This window comes from Aquila chrysaetos, chromosome 1, assembly GCF_900496995.4.
Source record: "Aquila chrysaetos chrysaetos chromosome 1, bAquChr1.4, whole genome shotgun sequence".
Lineage (NCBI taxonomy): Eukaryota > Metazoa > Chordata > Aves > Accipitriformes > Accipitridae > Aquila > Aquila chrysaetos.
Genome location: NC_044004.1, coordinates 36,232,033 through 36,250,296, shown reverse-complemented (window position 1 = coordinate 36,250,296; position 18,264 = coordinate 36,232,033). Strand labels below are relative to the sequence as shown.

The window sequence follows — 18,264 nt, the reverse complement described above, 5'->3', positions numbered from 1 at the left end:
GCTAGCAGAAATCAGGCGGATTAAATGCCAAACAAGTACTTAATCAATTAGAATGATGAAAAACTAGTTAGACTACGTAATTATCTTGGGTTGTGGAGCAACGCTTGAGAGAGAGAGATAAATGTCATCCCAGTCTTAAAGTGAACTGAAGGTCTCAAGCGCAGCTTCCTGCTGGTCCTTAGAAATGTTCACCTTCCATCAAATAGTAAAATGTCAGGCCTGAAGAATACAATTGCTACCCAATTCACATGAAGTAGACATGCGGCCCTAGTACGGGTTTCAAAACCAGTCATCTATCATTTTAATGCAAGATCTGTGGGGAGTGATGTGAGATTACTAATGACACCAAAGTGCTGGCCTTGCTTCAACAGTCAAGACACAGATAAGGAGACTCAGAGATAACTGAATAAATCCATTTTGTTAATACATAGCAGAGTTTAGTAGTCAACAATCAAATTACACCCATACACTTGCACAAATGGGTAAAAATACCTCTGTTTTTAATTGTTAAAAGCTGATGTCAAAATCTCCAAACTGACGCTGCAAGTTATATCCTATGCCCATTTTTACTACCTAGTCCTCTTATTCTAAACTCCTTGTAATGAGGTGGAGCTCAGCCCTTGTGCAAAACCACGCTAGTGATACAGAACTTAAAATGAAAATTATGTGCTCGATTTTGCTTGCCATCTGTCCCCCAAACATTGAAACCTGTCTTCTCTCCCTTCTACATCACTCAATGTATTGTCAATACCTAACAAACAGTAGTGTATTAGATAAACCAATTCAGAAACAATTTTTCTAATTTCAGGGTTATTTTCCTTGATTCACTTGTCTGCAGCTATAAGGCTGGCAAAAGAAACACTTTCATAAACATCTAGTAGCGTAGATTTTATTCCTCCAGGACACCAGGACTAAACCAAGTGTTCACTCATCTATGGAATTCAAACAAACAGAACAAATGTTTTGCATCCTCAGTTTTATAGAGCAGTATCTAGAACAAGAGGACGCTTAGGTGTTTATTTCAGAAGATGCAGCTCCGAATTCTTCATCAGTTTATAACTTTTTCTTATTAAGAAATTTGGACAACAGAATTTACCTCCATCAGTCTCATACTAACAAACACTAATTTCTCTGCTGACATAGATTAGGTTATTTCTCCCATATCTGCAGTATGGTACAGAACAGCAGCAACTCTCGAGACTATAATAATGTAAAAAATTTAATACTGAGTAACTTGAATACTTCTCTTTTCATATATACTTTTAAGGGGTTTAACCTTTCTCTGAGTAGGAGTGTTTAAAAAAATGTCACTTGGTGAGTCATAGCACACTTCTGCTTGCTCCTAAAGTTTCAGCAGATAAGCTCTGAAATGAAGCGCAAATAGGAGCACAAACATAACAAGATACATTAAAGAATACTGCAAAATTGTTATGCATGAACTTGGAGCATACAAGCTCTCTTTTGGCTGTATTTTTCCATGCTTTGTGACATAATACAGTTGTACATATTCCCTACACACATAGATACCCACACATGCACAGTATTTCTCATTCACCACATCTTAAGAAGTGATGATTAGCCAATCTTACTTCATTCTCCTCCACATACATAAACCCAGATGCAGAGGGAGAGTTGTTTGTTCTTACAGAGCCTTTCTAAACGTATCTGATTGGGTTTTAAGGGTTTCTGTGGCGGCTTTGAACATTGCTGGTGGGCCAGATCTGCAGTCTAAGACCATCCCCAGAGGATACAGCTTAACATAACACACTATGATCTCCATATACAAAAGTATTTTAACTGCTGCACAAAGCCCTGTAGTGCTTGCAAATCTAAAACAATTTAAAAAATGAAAGTACTATCATGCATAGTATACTGAAAGTTAATTTGTCTGTGTGAGAGAAATTGTGAACTTTGCAAATACCATGAGATACAGCACTAAAGGGGATCATAATTTTTGGCATTAGTTAGAACAGTTCCAAGATTTCAACCAGAGATCTGAGTCAGAAAAGAAATCTTTTTAGACATATAGCTGTAGCCTTTATGCTAACTACAGTTAGCCCATGGCATCTCGGCTTTGGGACCTCACCCGATGCAGAATTTTACACCACCTCACATGCTGATTTGTACTTTCAGCTATGTATTTTCAGCTATGTGTTTTAACACAGAGCTAGGAAAACCCACTGGTTCCATGAGTTAATTGTGATGCCAGATACACCTCTTCATACTAATGTTTAGAATTTATTTCAAAGTTGAACATCAGGGAGGCTGTCAGCTGAATTTTGCAGGCAAGAGATCAATAAATGGATGCAGTTTGAAAAGCTGGCTACATTCCTTAATAATCCCTGTGATCAACTGAAATTTTTATCATTTTATTCAAAGAAACCCAGTTGCCAAATTTCTGATCATTCTTCCCACACACTGAAACCAAGGTGAAGGCAGAAAAATAAGTGTAGAATTGCCAAACAATTCACAGCTACTTTTCTGACTTTTGTCAGCTCATAGTGAAACTAAAACAGATTCTAAAATAAAAAGAAATTGAAAAATGAGTTTTGACTTTTAAAATTCTAAAAAAAAGTAGCTAGAAGATAAAATTATTTTTAGTTATTCTGATTAGAGTTTGAATATTATTCTGGATCATAAAAAAAGGTATTTCCCCCAATTCTTGTTAGCTGTCACAAAACCACTTTCTGTTTGAGAGACACTTTGATTTATCTAAGCATATATAAATGAATCTTATTGCTAACAGGCTGAACAACTATTTTTAAATGAAAAGAAAACATATGACACAGAAATTGTATTGGCCACACCTACACCTGTTCTACTATCTGACCATATCCCTTGATGCCCATATTTAAAAGGCTTGCAAGCCTGCCTCCTATAATCTTCATACCTACCCTCTCTCCCAGAAAAAGCTCTTGCTCAGCCTTCATTACTGTTTCTGACATGATTTCTTTACTGTGGCTCTTGCTTGAACTGACTTGTTTTACTTGACAAAAATCACTGATTGTTCTCAAGGGTAAAGCAACTTGTTTTTCTCAAAATATTCTAAATTCTATGTAGCCTAATAGAAGGGTTTAAGATGATAGTTTTGTCTCTAATCTTGAAAAGGACAAATATGATTAATTCTTCACTGCTCCCATTTGTTAATGAAGTGAATTCGGAAAGAGCATTGCAAATTGTTGCCGTGTAATTTCACACAGCTTTGTTCTGATCAAAATTTGTATTTGGCAGTTGAAGGGGGGAATTGACATACTACAATTTGTAAAACTATCCTGTAGCTAATGTAGATACTTGTGGCTTCCAGAGTAAAGACCTGGTTGAATGTGATGCTCTGAGGGAACCACAGTCTGAGAGAGCAGATGTGTTACTATTATTGATGATAGGGCTGTCAGCGGACTTTAAGCTTGCAAGATTGTGCCGTATTTACTTCAGAGTAGCCCCACTGATTTCAGCAGAACTAGATGAACACAAATACATCATGATGGGATCCTCACTCAGACAAAGCTTTGAGGCAGATATGCCTAGACCTATAGCAATCCCTACCTCCAACTGAAAAGCTTTCAAACTCAGATAAGCTGTTATATTGGTCGACATACTAGAATAATTAACTTTTTAAACAGAAAAATCTTAACGTGACTAGGTAAAGCAGAGTGGAAATAACAAAGTTTATTCAGAGCTCTCCTTTTGCCTAGTATGTATTTGCTGCTGCTTTATTGCTCCCAGGCTTACTTTATTTGACTCAGTAACTTTCTGAATGGCGATAAACCTTGCTCAGACTCCTCTGGTCCTATACCGTGTGCTTGATACACCCATTTCTCCTAGATGACATCAGTATAGTTAACAAAGAATTCTCATCTCAGTAGGCATAGGGTATAGGGGAAAGAGGGCCTAAAAGTTCAGTGCCTTGTGATGCTTTGTGTAGAGGTGGTTGACAAAAGATTTTATCAACCCATTTTCTTTAAAAAGCGCTATTGCACGGGACACATAGGAGACAGCAGTGATTAGCCTTGCAGAAAGCACTGACTGACAAAACATATTTTTTTGGTGGCCCTAGAAAACTGGCAGAGCTGCATTTATAGAAACCCCCCAACCCCACCCTTTTCTATCCATACTTGATCCTTCCAGCACCTGCGGCAGCATAACACTAATGCAACCCCCTCTAGGAAGAGCCACTTAAGCAGATGCATCACCTACAATTCGCTGATTCCCTATTGTGCATTTGCACTCTATAAAGTGCTCACAGAGGAACAAAGAAGTCTACCTTCCAGCTCAGCTGGGTTAATGTTTCTTTTCTTTTTTTTTTTTTTTTTTTTTTACAATAGCCTTCCAAAAACGTCACGTTTTGTTCAGTTCTGTTTTGATGTTTTGATCCATGTGATAGGTAGTTTTACCCAGAAAACACAAGGTCTAACTTTGATAATGTAAGTATAACTAAACAGACGGTTATTAAGTGATTCATGAATGATCTAAAATAAAAGATGGAAAAATTAAATATACCACATGGCATTCTGCAGCCTGTGAAGAAGGAAGAACTGTAGACTTTTGTCCCAAATCCTTTGAAGACATCTTTGAAGTGTCTGGAGAAATACTAGGTGGATGTTCTTGGATTTCAGGCTCTGCTTTATTGTCAGGGATGGGAGCTATCTGAATGGAAAGAGATGCTGTGTGTACCTCAGGCACAGGGTTACAGGCAGGTGAGACAGGCCTTTGTGGAAATACTGGCACTTCAACAGGCTTGAGCTGTTGCTGTGTATTACAATGAATGCTACTCGCTGGGTCACGTGTCCGGGTTAATTTCAGGGTCGATACCCTACGTTTCTGAGACTGTTGCCTTTGGCCTTGATGGAGAGTAGTACTAATACCAGCTACTGTGCTTGTGCCTGCACTGGAGATTGAGGTCAGTGGTTTAATGATTTTTTGTGCATAGGACACACTTGTGTTAGATATTTGAGAACACATTGTCTTCTGGACAGACTTCTCGTTAGTGTAATAGGCAGTATCTGTGGGAAGGTGTTTAGCTGGACTGGTTGTTACTGCCTCGAGATTAATTTCGTTCTTGTGATTAGTTACTCTTGCTTTCCGAAAACTTTCTTTTCTAGGGGGTGGCAGAGGTGCCTTATTTGCCAAAAGCATCCACACACAGCAAAATAACATTAAAGAAGAAACAGAAAGAAAGTAAATGTTAGCAGGAGATATAACTCAATTTGACTTTTATCTTTAAATAAAGGAACTAGCAACTTAAGGGGCTTCATCCCAACATTGCTCAATTCAATTGAAAATTGAATTGGTCAGGTTCCCACCACCTTTTGCTGTGCAGGACTGTATGGCTTGTGTTTAGAAAGCCAGATGTTCCATTTGCTCAGAGTAAACTAGGATCAGAAGGGAGCCCACAATAGTCCATTTTCTTTAAAAAAAACCAATTATTACACTGAATAAGAATTATTACTGTGAAATTGTTCAGATATGTAAGTAATTTCCAAAATGTACTCCATGATCTTAGATAACAAGCTATTATTCACAGGTAATACACATACATAAAACACACAGAATTGAATTAAAATAGTAACAGACAGTATTGACGTTTGTATGTTTATCTTTTTTGGACAGATAAATATGTTTCCAAGTTAAGAGGGGTTTTTTTAGTGTGCTCTAATTATATTGTTCTGCAAAACAGGCAGCAACATTGCCTACCTTATAATTAATAAACCTTTATCTTCAGATATTATTTTGATGACTGATGCATTTCTCCGAGTGTAAAATATTAATAAATACTCTTTGAAGTCTGCCAACACTCCTAGAAAGCTTTTATTGGTGTATGACCTACTTTTATTTAGCTGGCTGTCTTGTTCATTGAAAGCAATTTCTGGTAATTAACCTGGAGGCATACATCCTGTGTGGAGTACACTTTATCTATGCAGTAGAACAGTTTGTAACGCCCCATATGAACAGGTGATTTGCACTATCGGGAAGTCATCAGGATGATGTTCCATTGAGGTATCCCATCTATATATGCTCTCCCCCAAGAACAACCCACACACAAATACCAAAGCATGAAACTTGGTGTGTTCAGTTTTACCTGAGTTGGTGATTTTTTATCCTGCAGATTTGGCCGCACGCTCCTAAAACCTTTTGCTGTAAGAGATGAGCTGCTAGCATCTCCATTCAGTGTCTCTCTACTTCCATCATTGTAAGATCTCCAAGCTTTTGTGAGGAAAAAAGAATCAAATAGTTATTTTTTTTCTTTTGTGATTAGTAGATCTCTATATTGCTATCATCATAGCAACTCAGCTATTAAACAAACTGTGGAAAAGCTTAGCTACTACACAACTGACATTGCTGCTGGTATAATCATGGAAGTTATAAGAACAGGGCTAAAGCTGCCACTTCACAAAATATTTATCTTTAAAATTTAGAAAACTCAAGCATTGACAATACTGCCATTTGATATCTCCCCACAACATTCATACATACTATGGATTTTAACCTTGGGAGTCCTTTTGAGATGTTGGTGCTTCAGCCCCCGTATAAAGCAGGCTGAAGTACTTCCACAGATTAAGTTCTTGAACTTCACAGCTGCATCAGATTTTGAAAAACATCCCAGCTTGCTTAAAGTTAGTTGGTCATGGCAGTTTCACCAGATTTCACCACAATACCTGAATAGTTGTTCCAATAATGCATCTTATTTCCAAATCTGAATGACACCTCAATTTTCCAACCAACTAACCATGTTTTGTCTCTATTCTCAGAGCTGAAGGGCCCCCAGGGCATTGTCCAAACATAGAAGGAGATACTATCCTACCTCAACAAGTTACAGATTTGAAGACAAAACATTGTAAGAGGCTGGGAAAAGTAACACATTATGTGAGCAGGCTGCTAAGTGAGGTGGGCAGAACTTGCAATCCTGAGTAAGGGAGTAAAAATAAAATAGCAAGTGCCACTGACGCTAAAGGTGGCAAATTAGCAGTCTGTATTCTCCCACACAATTCATTTTCTGACAACACATACAGTGTTATAGGAAACACTGCTTTCAAATGAGACCTGAATCTGAGGTCTTAACCACTTGCAATTATTATTAAAATTTCAGTGATGCTTTCCTTAAAGAATGTGGATGTATGGAGTAGTGAAATCAAATAAATGGAAGATTTTTATAATTCATCCACTTACATGGTATTACACGGATACATAAATAAAACAGTGTTTTATTTACCTGAATCTGGAGACTGAGAATCAGAGCCTGAAAAAGAAACATCCAATATTAATTTGTGTCAGAAATAAAAACATGAAACAACTTGAAAAATATATGAGTCCTTTTGTTCAGTTACCTAATTCCCTCCTGTTACCTAGGGACACCTCAGAATATTAGACCATAGGTAACTGTTAAATGTTCATTGCACAAATTCTACAGGTTATAGTGTGCTGAGAGTTACTGTTATTTAATCACTTCTATCTCAGACAGCCAGTAACAAAGAAACATTTGCTGTGGTTTTTTTTTTTTTCTAGTAAATACTGCGATATACTATCATCTAAAATCTAGATAGCAAAAGAAATATCATCCCTTTAAGATGAGCTGGAAAGGTTTAATTTGAAACCAAGAAAATGCCTACAGATTCTGTCAGGATTTTCTCTCCCCCTTCACACCAGAATGTGTGATGCTTTCTTCATCACTTCAAAGCAAAACACAGAAACCGATACATACATACCGCCAGCACAGAAAAGATTTTAAATTCTGGTGGTTTTTTGAATTACTTGTAGATATATTAGTGGTTTTTTCTCCTAAAGAAACTAAAATAACAACATCTCTAAACAAATTAAAAATATTTTTAATGTACAATAATTATAGTACTAAAAGCACTCCTTATCACTTGCAACAAAGCAAGACATTAAGAGGTTTGTATCACATGCTTAAATGATAAAAATTTGTTAGAAGGGTTGCTAAGAAATAAGAACCCAATGTTTTCTTAAGTTTACATACATGCAGTAATCCCAATAACACTTCCACTATCCTTACAAAGAGTAACAACCAAATTTTTAATTTGCTTCATAAATTCTAACAGCTCTTATTCCTGGGGATTAGTCTTACCCTTGAGAAGATCTACAAAACAAAGACTTTATCTTGCAATTATTTTCTGGGTCATTCTTTGTTCACCTTCCTGCATTATGCTTCTTTGGTGTGAACACTGCATGTTCAGATTGGTGGAAATTAGTCTACACCACTCAAGATTCCTTACTGATTTATACGTACAACTACCTAATTCACCAGTGAACCTGGGCAGCTGATACCCATTAAGATTAAATTTTGCAAAACCAGACATGAGTATTGCTAAGAAGCTGTTCTGCCTGTGTACTGAATATTCTGCATGTTTTTATTGTTTTAAACATCTTTAGGAAAACATGCTTGATAAATTTTTTTTTTGAAGTTAATCTGGCTTCTGATGATCATTTTACAATAACATTCAGATTCTTTTCCTTTGAGAAGAGTTTTTAAAGCAAGCTGCAATAAACAAAATTTGTAATAAACAAAACCTACTTTTCATGCTATGTTATCTTGAAAAAAAACCAGGGGACATAGGACTCAAAGGCAAAATTAATTAATAAATAACTGATTTTTCCTAAGTCTTCCTGATTTTTTTCATTAATGGCTACTAAGCATAGGCAGAGAGAAAATAAGACCACTTTTTAAAGAGCATTGTAGAAGTAACAGACCTGTCAGTGGAACAGAAAATACAGTTACCCTTCTCCTCCTTGCAGAGTAATATTGCAGGAATGCGTAACACTATAGAAAAGCCATTCAGGAGTATTATCTCAGTGGTTAGCGGTTATACCTGAGGCCAATAGGTTTGGAGAACTCTGAACTCTCTTCACAGCTGTTAATGTGACAGACATTGCAGCACGTTTGCGAGCACACCCACCGCTATCTGGAAGCACAAAACAATACAGACAGCAGCCCCAGACAAAGGGAGCAAGCACATGCAACATATCACAGTGTGAGATACACCAAACATATGTGAAAATAAGCATGCAGTTAGGGAACTGCTGCAGGAACGTGTAAATTTACAAGTATCACGAATTAGCAGAACACATAAAATTTCACAAGCTTTAAATAACAATAAACCTCACAGAAAATAAGTAAAGAAAGCAATATTTAATACTTAATCCACTAGGGAAATATATACATTCTGTTACCTGAAAGACTGCTTAATTATAGCGAATTAGTAAAAACAACCAAGTAATCAAGATGAAGGATTAAGCATTCCAGAGTAATATTAATCAGTAATCTGCACTGTAAAATAATTTCATTGTATGCATTAGAAAGACATCATTCATAAACTAAGCTTATGTTTGATCAGCTGACAAAGTGTTTTTGTTCAGTCTTTTGGATCCTTTAAGCTCAAGAAACAAAATTACTAAGGATGCCATAATTTTTTCATTGTTTTGGTGGAACACCCTTGCTCTTCCTCCCCCTCTTCTTTTTTTATCTAACGGAAGATTAAAAAAATGTATGTCTGGAACCCAATAACATCCTGAGGGAATGACTAGAAATTTAAAATCACTCTGAACAACCAGGAATGGAAAAAAACTTTCTTCTGGACCTTGCATGACTCCTTTCCTCACTCTCTGCTCTTCTCTCACTTGGAGCTCTCATTCTATTTTATAAATACTTTGTTATTATTAGAAGGTAGCTTTCCCACAACTTAGCTTTTCAGCAACTCTATCACAGTTGTAAAAGCAAGTTAATAAATATTCTTCCTGACTATATTTAACTAGAATATTTTTCTGCTCTTCACTATAATAATTACTTTATTTTTCATATTTGATATTACCAAAATTTCATACAGGGCCCCACTGAAGTAAAGAAGAACCAGAACTATGATAGAGGCCCTAACGGTTTTTATAACTGCGTCCTATGACAGGGAGTTTTATAAAATTATGCTTAAGGAAGATGTGCAACCTATTAGTAGAAAGTATTTCCTATGATAGCAGTAATTTGAGCCACAGAGACATCTTTAGCCCACACCTGCAAGAGAAGTGAGCTCCTGGTATTTCTTTGCCCATTCCAGTATTCCCCCGAAAGAGCAGAGCCCGCTGGCCACAGGTCTGGCAGGATATGCATTAAGGAGTTGTTAACATTGGCAAACATCAGAGCCACTGCCCCAAGTTTAAGCAGTTCCAAAGACTCGTTGCCAATTCCAAGTGTCAAGACAAAAGGCCAAATGATTTCAGTGAGCAATAGTCAAAAGCAATGCATTACCCACAATTAATTATTGGTGCTGTACATGTGAAACAAAGACAATGGCTATCAAATCTGCACATTTGTTTTAGTTTGCTTATATAAATATAGAATGGCAATGGTAATTAAAACCACATTTTCCATTCTTGCATTCCCTCCCAGTGACATACACCAGAAGTAATTCCAAGGTGATCTGACGATGTGTTGATATTGAGGTTCTGTTCTTATCCGAATATTGGCAGACTTTGACAACATACTTTATTTGATTAATACAAGCTAACAGGCAAACAGTTTTGTTATACTGTCACATCTTTTATTCAAACAAAGCGACGCTTTATTTGTATTTTTTCAAAAGCTACCTTCCTGAATTTCAGGATAGAGAAACTGAAGTGGGAGGAAAGGAAGATGACAAGAAAACTGACTACAAATATTTTATCATTGTAACTTCAAGAAATTCTGCTTCAAATTAGTTTTTAATGTAACTGAACTGAATCAGAGTTTTATACTTAGTGGACCCATTATCTAGCAAAGTGTTTGACATGACTTCACACAAGATAGCTAAAACAGATGTTGTAACTGACTGTACACATATATGCATACAACATTTACCCCTATATATAGAAGCCCATACCTGCAATAACATTCTCAGTATCTGTACAAAATAATGAGAGTCAACTAGCACTCAGTTAAGATGTAACTGCACAAATATACTGAGTTGTGCAAAATTTCTAATAAAATATGAATGTGTGTGGGCAAGCACGTATTTATGCATGATGGACTCTGTCTTCCCATCTTTGTTCAGGCCAGGCTCCCATTAAGTTAAGGGCATCATATCTGAATGAGGATCAGAAGAATCTGCACGCTGCCTCAAAACAGGCAGTTTTCAAACTGCTTCCCTAATCTGCATGGCCTTACACAGTTGAACTTCATGAGGCTTATTCCAGCCTGTATTTCTTTTTCATACCTCTATCAAATTTCCAGCAAATACTAACTATATTCAATCAATCAGATTCTTGAAGTCCAAATGACACCAAAAAGCTCTAAGTCTAGAGAACAGAGAATTGAAAAACAGTAAGGGAGGCTGAATTAATGATCATCTGCTCATTTCACTTGCAAACTATAAGGAATTAATATTGCATAGCTGTTACTCAAGGAACAAATGAGGATATGTGAAACAATCTATACAAAAATGTATGCATTTATATAAAATGAAATGTGCGCAAATATGTATACACATACACACAATTCTCTATGCTTTTGACATGACAAATTCTTCAGGAGTGAGAGTCCTGTCTTCCTAGGTATTGTTTTAACATTGAAGCAAAGGAGACCTGAATCGGCTAAGGTCTGCAGGCAATAATAGAATGTGAAGTTGGGCAATAATTCACAATCAAACCAGCTGCCTAAAATGCAAGTCCAGCTCAAATCACGACTTAGCACAGTTGGTGCCTAGATATTCTTCTGCAAACCCTACATACACCCATCAAATCAAGAGAAGACAAACAGGCATCCTTAGCAGGTCCTGAAGAAAATGAAGGAGACGGGAGAGGTAAGGATTATCTGGTGAGACATGTTTCTGACAGTATCTTGCAGAGCAAGGGCCATATAGGGACAAACTCCTGAATGCTAGGATCAATGTTGTAGACTTACTTTTAAAGAGAGAAAAAAAAGAGCCACTCACTGACTGGAAAAGACAGGCAAGGTGGTGGCTTGCCCTCCAGCTAGGAGGATGTGTGTATCTGCCTATGTACCCTAACGCTTTCTGCGGTGGGGCTCTGGATGCTCTCTTCCTCTTGTTAGCTCACCATTCAGCTCCTCTCCCTTTGCCAGCTCCTCTCCTACAATTTTTCTCCTCAGCCTTTCTCCATTCCTCACCTTTCCTCACTTCTTTCTCTCTCCCTCCCTTAATTCTGCTTCTCTCCACAAATAAGTACTTTAACCCTGATCCCCTAAATCTGCAATCCCAGCAACTGCTCCCACTACAAACAGCATCACCCTAAGTGAGCTGTAGCTCTATTTGACAAATAGTCTATTGGTCAGGTCCTGCTCCAAAGCAGAATGGAGCCAATTCAAAACACCACCACTTTCAATTAGGAACATGGGGTGGGTTTTTTTTGAAAAGACTGTTTCAGAGAGTCAGTAAAAGCAGTGGCATAAACCAGGTTAGCAAAGATGAAAGGACGGTGACCTCTTGTGAAGAGGTGAGAGAGAGCAGCCAGGGGGCAGGAAACTTTTAATAAGCTCTTACAGCTCAAAGAAAAATGGCACCCAAACATCATGTTTGCTGATCATTTTATTCTATCCACTGTACTTGTGAACGGTATCAATTTCTACTTTGTCTGCACAGTGAATTCAAGTTTAGAAGTCTTTAGATCAGGGATTCTTACTCCCTATTCGCATTCTGGCCTTCTGAGGCAAATACATAGTGCTGGATCCAACAGTCCAAGACAGATGAAGCCGCTGCCTCTCTGTGTCCCCAGGTCCAACCAGTAGTGGGTCTGGAGATGTGTTCCCAGCAGACACGTGCACAAGAGCACATGTATACACCACATACATACATGGCTGGCCACGGAGATCACAGACACCCAGAGCACTCACACTAACACAAGATGGCACAATGGCCTCACGCCCTCCCCGCTCTGGCTGAGCAGGACGAAGGTCCACTAGTGAGAATATATACACACACACACACGTACAAGGCGGATCCTTCCAGCAACTGGGCTCAGACACTGAGTCTGCCGTTCATTCCATGCCTGGACGCCAGGGCTGAGGCTCTCCTGGGACAGTCCTCAGAAGGGCCTGGACAAGGGAGGCCCTTGTGCCTCCCTTCATTCCTTGGGACTCCTTAATTTGGGTTCCTGCCTGCCCTTGTGCCCCATGCTCCTCTAGGCTTGTGGAGATGGGTCTTTGATGGCTCCTGAGATGGGCCTGGGAGTAGCCTGGCAGTGCAGGCTATTATTTGGGCTTCCCCTCCTGCCACTGTTTCTCCAAGCTCCTTTGTGGGTGTGCAGACAAAGCTTTTATCACATATGACTACTTATCACATACTGACATTGACTACACAGGTGAACCTGAACCTACTATTATTTGGTTCTTTGATACTGCTAAAGTACAATAAATAGTGATTAAAAAAGTAAATTTTTGGTAGAATGCCTGAGACACTCAAACCCATCTAATTTGCTTTAGTGATCTAAAAGTGGCGTCACAATCTATTCAGGAACTCTGCGGGGACTCAAGAATTTCTATTCTTGTCTCCCAGACAAAACGTAAGAGATTAGTCCATGTGATGACTTCCATTAATAATTTTAACAAACACAAAATATTTGCAGTCTTCCAGAACTGCATACCTTTTGACTCTTGGCTGCTCTTTATGTGCTTCATCTAATGCAAACAGCTAACTTGTTTAATAGTTTAAAAATTAGATGCATTTATCAAGAATTATCTGTGTGAAACTCAGCCAAAATTTTATGGATGGACACTAAGAATCTGTTTTAGCATATTAACTTGTACCCATTCATTATTCCTCAATGCAATTACCTCTCCCCCAACATCAGCTATGCATGCACATATGTAATATGAACAATAAGCACATTTATCCTGTGTTTTAATCTGATGTGAGCTTCATAGGTAGCTCAGGTTTTCTGTAACTTAGTTTCTCAAAATGTCTCACCAAGTTAATGATGTTCATCAAATCTGTAAAGTACTTGAAGACTTGTTGATGAAAACCTATATATAGTTTAAAAAGACTATTCTGTTAATTATTGCTTAGTCTCAGTTTAAAAAGGCACAAATTCTATTAGACTACTATTTTTAAATTATGACAGCATTTGAACACCAAAAGGAACTATGAGCCAGAGTACCTTTGGTACTTCTGAACACCTCCCCTATATCTTACGTCTATTTCTGAAAACCTCCCCTATATCTTACATCTATTTCTTTGCTCTTGCTAATATGTTTCATTGCTGTATGCTGTTGAATATTCCTTCCTAACATGTGGTACAGAATTAACATCAAATGCTAAAAAATCCTACCCATATATGGTAGAGTATTGAAAACCAAAGCTCTTAAAAACATTTTCTCTGTAGACAAAAATATCTTCCACAGGGTTCGCCGAGACAGACTGCCAAGTCTGCAGCCACAGGGAACAGTGGATTAGAGGAGCCCACTCTAAGCAGTAGATTTACTTTTTATTTTTAAAGCTGCATATAGACTGGCTTTGCCACTTCAGGAGTTACTGGCATCAAACTAGGGTGCTCATTTATCTGCAAGAATAATAAATGAAATGTATATTTTTAAACCAAACTAGTGGCAAATCAATTGTATCTGATAACCTCCAAATGCATCATGCACAAATTCCTGTTATAAAGCAGTGAAATATGAAAAAAAAAAAGGGGGGGGGTACTCATTTTATGTTCAAAGACAACACAGTGGAAAAAAAAAGAAAAAGAGAAAAAGAAAAAGAGAAACTAGACCAGAACACCATGCAGAACAGCTTTCACCTCAGTCACTCTCTTCCTTAGTAAAGAGATGCCTCATTAACAGATAGGTGCAAGATGTTCACTTATACACCCTACTCAGTGGATATTTTTATTTTTTTTACAGTTAGGAAACAACACACCAATAGAACTGACAGATAATACCATGTTTTTTGTCAACACCTCTTTTTAGTGCAGCTGGTAACATGCACATTAATAGCAAGCACACACAAGTTGAAAAATGTTTTCACTGTGTAAGTGCAGAGTAGATTACAGTTCAGCTTAGAACCATGATATCCTTCGGTAACTGGAAAGGATTTCAGGTGTGTTCAGGTCTTTTAAGTCTGTTTTCAAGGCTCCTGTGTGATCAGAAGACCCCCAATCCCTAACAGGAGTCATTCAGCCACATAGATTACTTATATCTTACGTCTATTTCTCTCAAGAATTTCTAGTTTACATGAAAAAATCTTAGTACAACATAGAACAAAGCCATACTTCAGAGCTGCAGTAGCACAAACTGGCAATTTACTGCTCTATCCACATTTTTTCAAAGTAGAAGCTATAAAATGACATCTATCGTAAGATTTTAACTCTCACGATTGCAACGCACAATGTAATCACAGTCAAATGCATGATGATTAGCTGAGTTACTTCTGAAATTACAGTTCTATGAAGTAAGCAGTATTTCAGTACTACCTTAATTATACAGATTGACATGTTTAGGAAAGACGTCTTCACTAAAAATGCAAGAGAATAGGACAAATTTCAAATACTATTTCCAGAAATGAAAAAAACACACCACCCTGGTTAGCATCTGTAAAACAATTAAGAACAACCAAAACTTTGGGAAAAAGCCCACAAACTCAACTGAGAAATTTAATTTATCCTACTTATTATATTTACAGACATAGAGGTTTCAAGTGAGACAATATATTTGAACTTTGTATTAAAAAGAGCTGTCCAATAACATGGTCCTACTGAGTTCCAGTCGTTGTCTGAGACAACAGGAAGCCAGGAAGCCTGATTAATACAGTGGTCTAGATAATGGCAACCTATACCACGGAAAAACTAATCCCTTCGATTTAGAACGTGCTGCTGAAACACCCAAACTGGCTTCAAAGGTAGTTCAGGTCCTCAGGTCCCACATAACACATTTTGCTTATTTCAGGTTGTCATGTCAGTTGTCATGGTGCAGCACTATGGTCAATGATAAAACCAACTGGTTTGGAAAGGACAGATATGTCTATCCTCACGCCATAGTTAATCTGCAAACCAGACAGTTCGCCCATTGAGTATAAAGAGTTGACTACAACTGAAAATTTACACCTGACAGGAGTGAGGCCAGGATTTCACCAGTCTGCTTTCGACAGGCCTGTTCCCACTTCCAGCAAAACCAGCAGCACTATCTATTGACTTCAGTGACTCAGGAGCAAATATTAGTACATTGTCACAGATCATGAAGATAACTTCCTATAGAGTACTTCAATTAGTCAATACACCTATCACAGCAACTTAAGAGAAGATTCAAATTGCTATAAGTACAAAATAGTTATTTTCATCTGATTATGCAAGTGTAGCTAGTAATACAGGGTAGTATTTATATGCCCCTTAATTTAACAACAGTAGAGAATGAAAACAAAGCATTTTTAAAGCATGTGCATTTTCTTAGGAAAATGTGATGCTTTAACACTGCTTTTCCATAGCTGTTACGTCCTCACACTACGTATTTTTACATAAAACATACACATACAAAACTGATACTTAAGCGCAGAAAGCTAAACATGCATGTATATTTCACATATCCATATATATCCATACATAGAAAAACATGTATGTAAATTTTATATATGGAATACAAATGCACATAAGCAGACATACTATTAAAATATCTTGCTTAATTTGAGTTCAGCACCAACTAAAGTACAATTTGCTCATGGAAATTTAAATAAATTTGGGACCTTCTCTGCTTACTAAACAACACATAAGAGTAAAGAAAAATCTCACAGAAGCAGCATACCTGTGTTCATTTTGACACTGGAGGATTTGCTATAAAAGTCTTCAGATTTCCTGTGGAAAATAAAACGATCTATTAATTTGCACAAGACAAGAATGTGTGGTACAAAATGGCAGCAGGACTTCTTGGAGGGGTGGAGAATCACTGTGATACAAATGACAGTCCTATTTTAACACAGCTTTAATTAAATTGGTACTGCTTGTCCTTCCAAAGTTAAATATGAGCTGTCGCTTCCATTATAAGCTACTCTATTTTCAAGTGTTTAGTACCTCTGTTGTAAACATTTGCTCTGGGATAAAAACCTAGTGATTGACTTTTGGTCTTGAAACTATAAACTAAAAACTACTCCCGTACAGGAATGGGGAAATATTTTTAAAGGCTGCTTATAAGCTTTATTGACTCCTTTGTGCAAACTGAAAGATATAAAGAGTAGGTCTCTCCAAATATATTTTAAGCAGCCAGTTAGCAGGTCTTTTTCAACGGTTTATAAGCAGGAGATGTGGCTGTTTTCATCCAGTGATTTAATGTGTCTCTACAGACACCACCAACACTCTTAATGTTGCTCACTATATTGCTATGCACAGAATCAGGGTATGTGTCTTAGCATCGATAGGAACCCACTTCAAAACTCCTGATGGAGTCAACAGGTAGGGAATCAAGTCACTATACATCAATGTGCTTTTTAAAGGTAATAATTTACACCAAAATAATGTAAAAAGCACGCAAACGTTTAATCTCTTTATTTAGATATCCCACCTCTATACAGTACTTACAAACAAACGAATAGTAAAACTCCACAAAACCAAACTACAACTGTAGAAAAAGCACGACATCCTACATTAACAGGCAACTTTAACCTACTAATGGTATGTCACAGGACAAACTAGACAGTATTTTCTATCTACTGACAGTTTATGTCACAGCTTTATCTAAGGATCAGGAGCTTTAATGGCTCTTTTATTCAGGCTCTTTTAGAGATAAAAAGACAAACGCAGAAAAGGTTTCCAATGGCATTCTGTGTACTGGCCAATCTCAGCTGTATCGTTACATATATGCTGCCCACTATAATTTACTTTACTAAGTGGGCAGACACACTGGAGGCCAAAATACCGAGGGCTAAAAAAAGTCATTCTCCCTCTGCACTATTCCCACATCAAGTTCAGGATAAAACAAAGGGAAAATCAGAATATTTAATATAATACAACTTCAAAAAATAAATTAAAAATATAAACTGCCTGACTACATTGGAAGAAATTGGAATGTGTACATGAGGGTCCTTGTTTATAATAGGAGACTCAAGATACTAATTAACACAAGTAAACAAAATATTGAAACAGAATTCCAGCTTAACTCAGCAGGAACCCTGAATTAACTGTACCTCTGAGGCAACATGCATATTGCTGTATTCTCTTGTATTCATCATGAGGCCAGATTCTCTACTGCTTGAAAAACTTACTGTTTTTTACAAACTATCTGAACTCTGCTGCTATTATTCAGTCACTTTTGTGACAAAAAAGATGCATGTTAAGCTTCTTGAGAACTATGGA

The 18,264-nt window shown here is 37.3% G+C and overlaps 1 protein-coding gene across 17 annotated transcripts in view; it reads right to left on the bottom strand.

Annotated features, from left to right (window-relative positions):
* Positions 1 to 16,770, bottom strand: part of SORBS2 (sorbin and SH3 domain containing 2) — an 87,571-nt gene extending 70,801 nt beyond the window's left edge. For 11 of the 17 annotated variants that reach the window (XM_030000318.1, XM_030000404.1, XM_030000492.1 and 8 more), the window contains exons 1-5: positions 16,721 to 16,770; positions 8,823 to 8,915; positions 7,208 to 7,234; positions 6,077 to 6,201; positions 4,498 to 5,115 (exon numbers count right to left, since the gene is read on the bottom strand). In XM_030000318.1, the coding sequence (XP_029856178.1) occupies positions 4,498 to 5,115; positions 6,077 to 6,201; positions 7,208 to 7,234; positions 8,823 to 8,915; positions 16,721 to 16,730 (873 nt within the window). In that variant the 5' untranslated portion in view covers positions 16,731 to 16,770. The remainder of the gene's footprint in view (positions 1 to 4,497; positions 5,116 to 6,076; positions 6,202 to 7,207; positions 7,235 to 8,822; positions 8,916 to 16,720) is intronic. The other 6 variants (XM_030001713.1, XM_030001456.1, XM_030000912.1 and 3 more) reach the window with 1 other exon arrangement.
* Between the last annotated feature and the right edge of the window lie 1,494 nt (positions 16,771 to 18,264).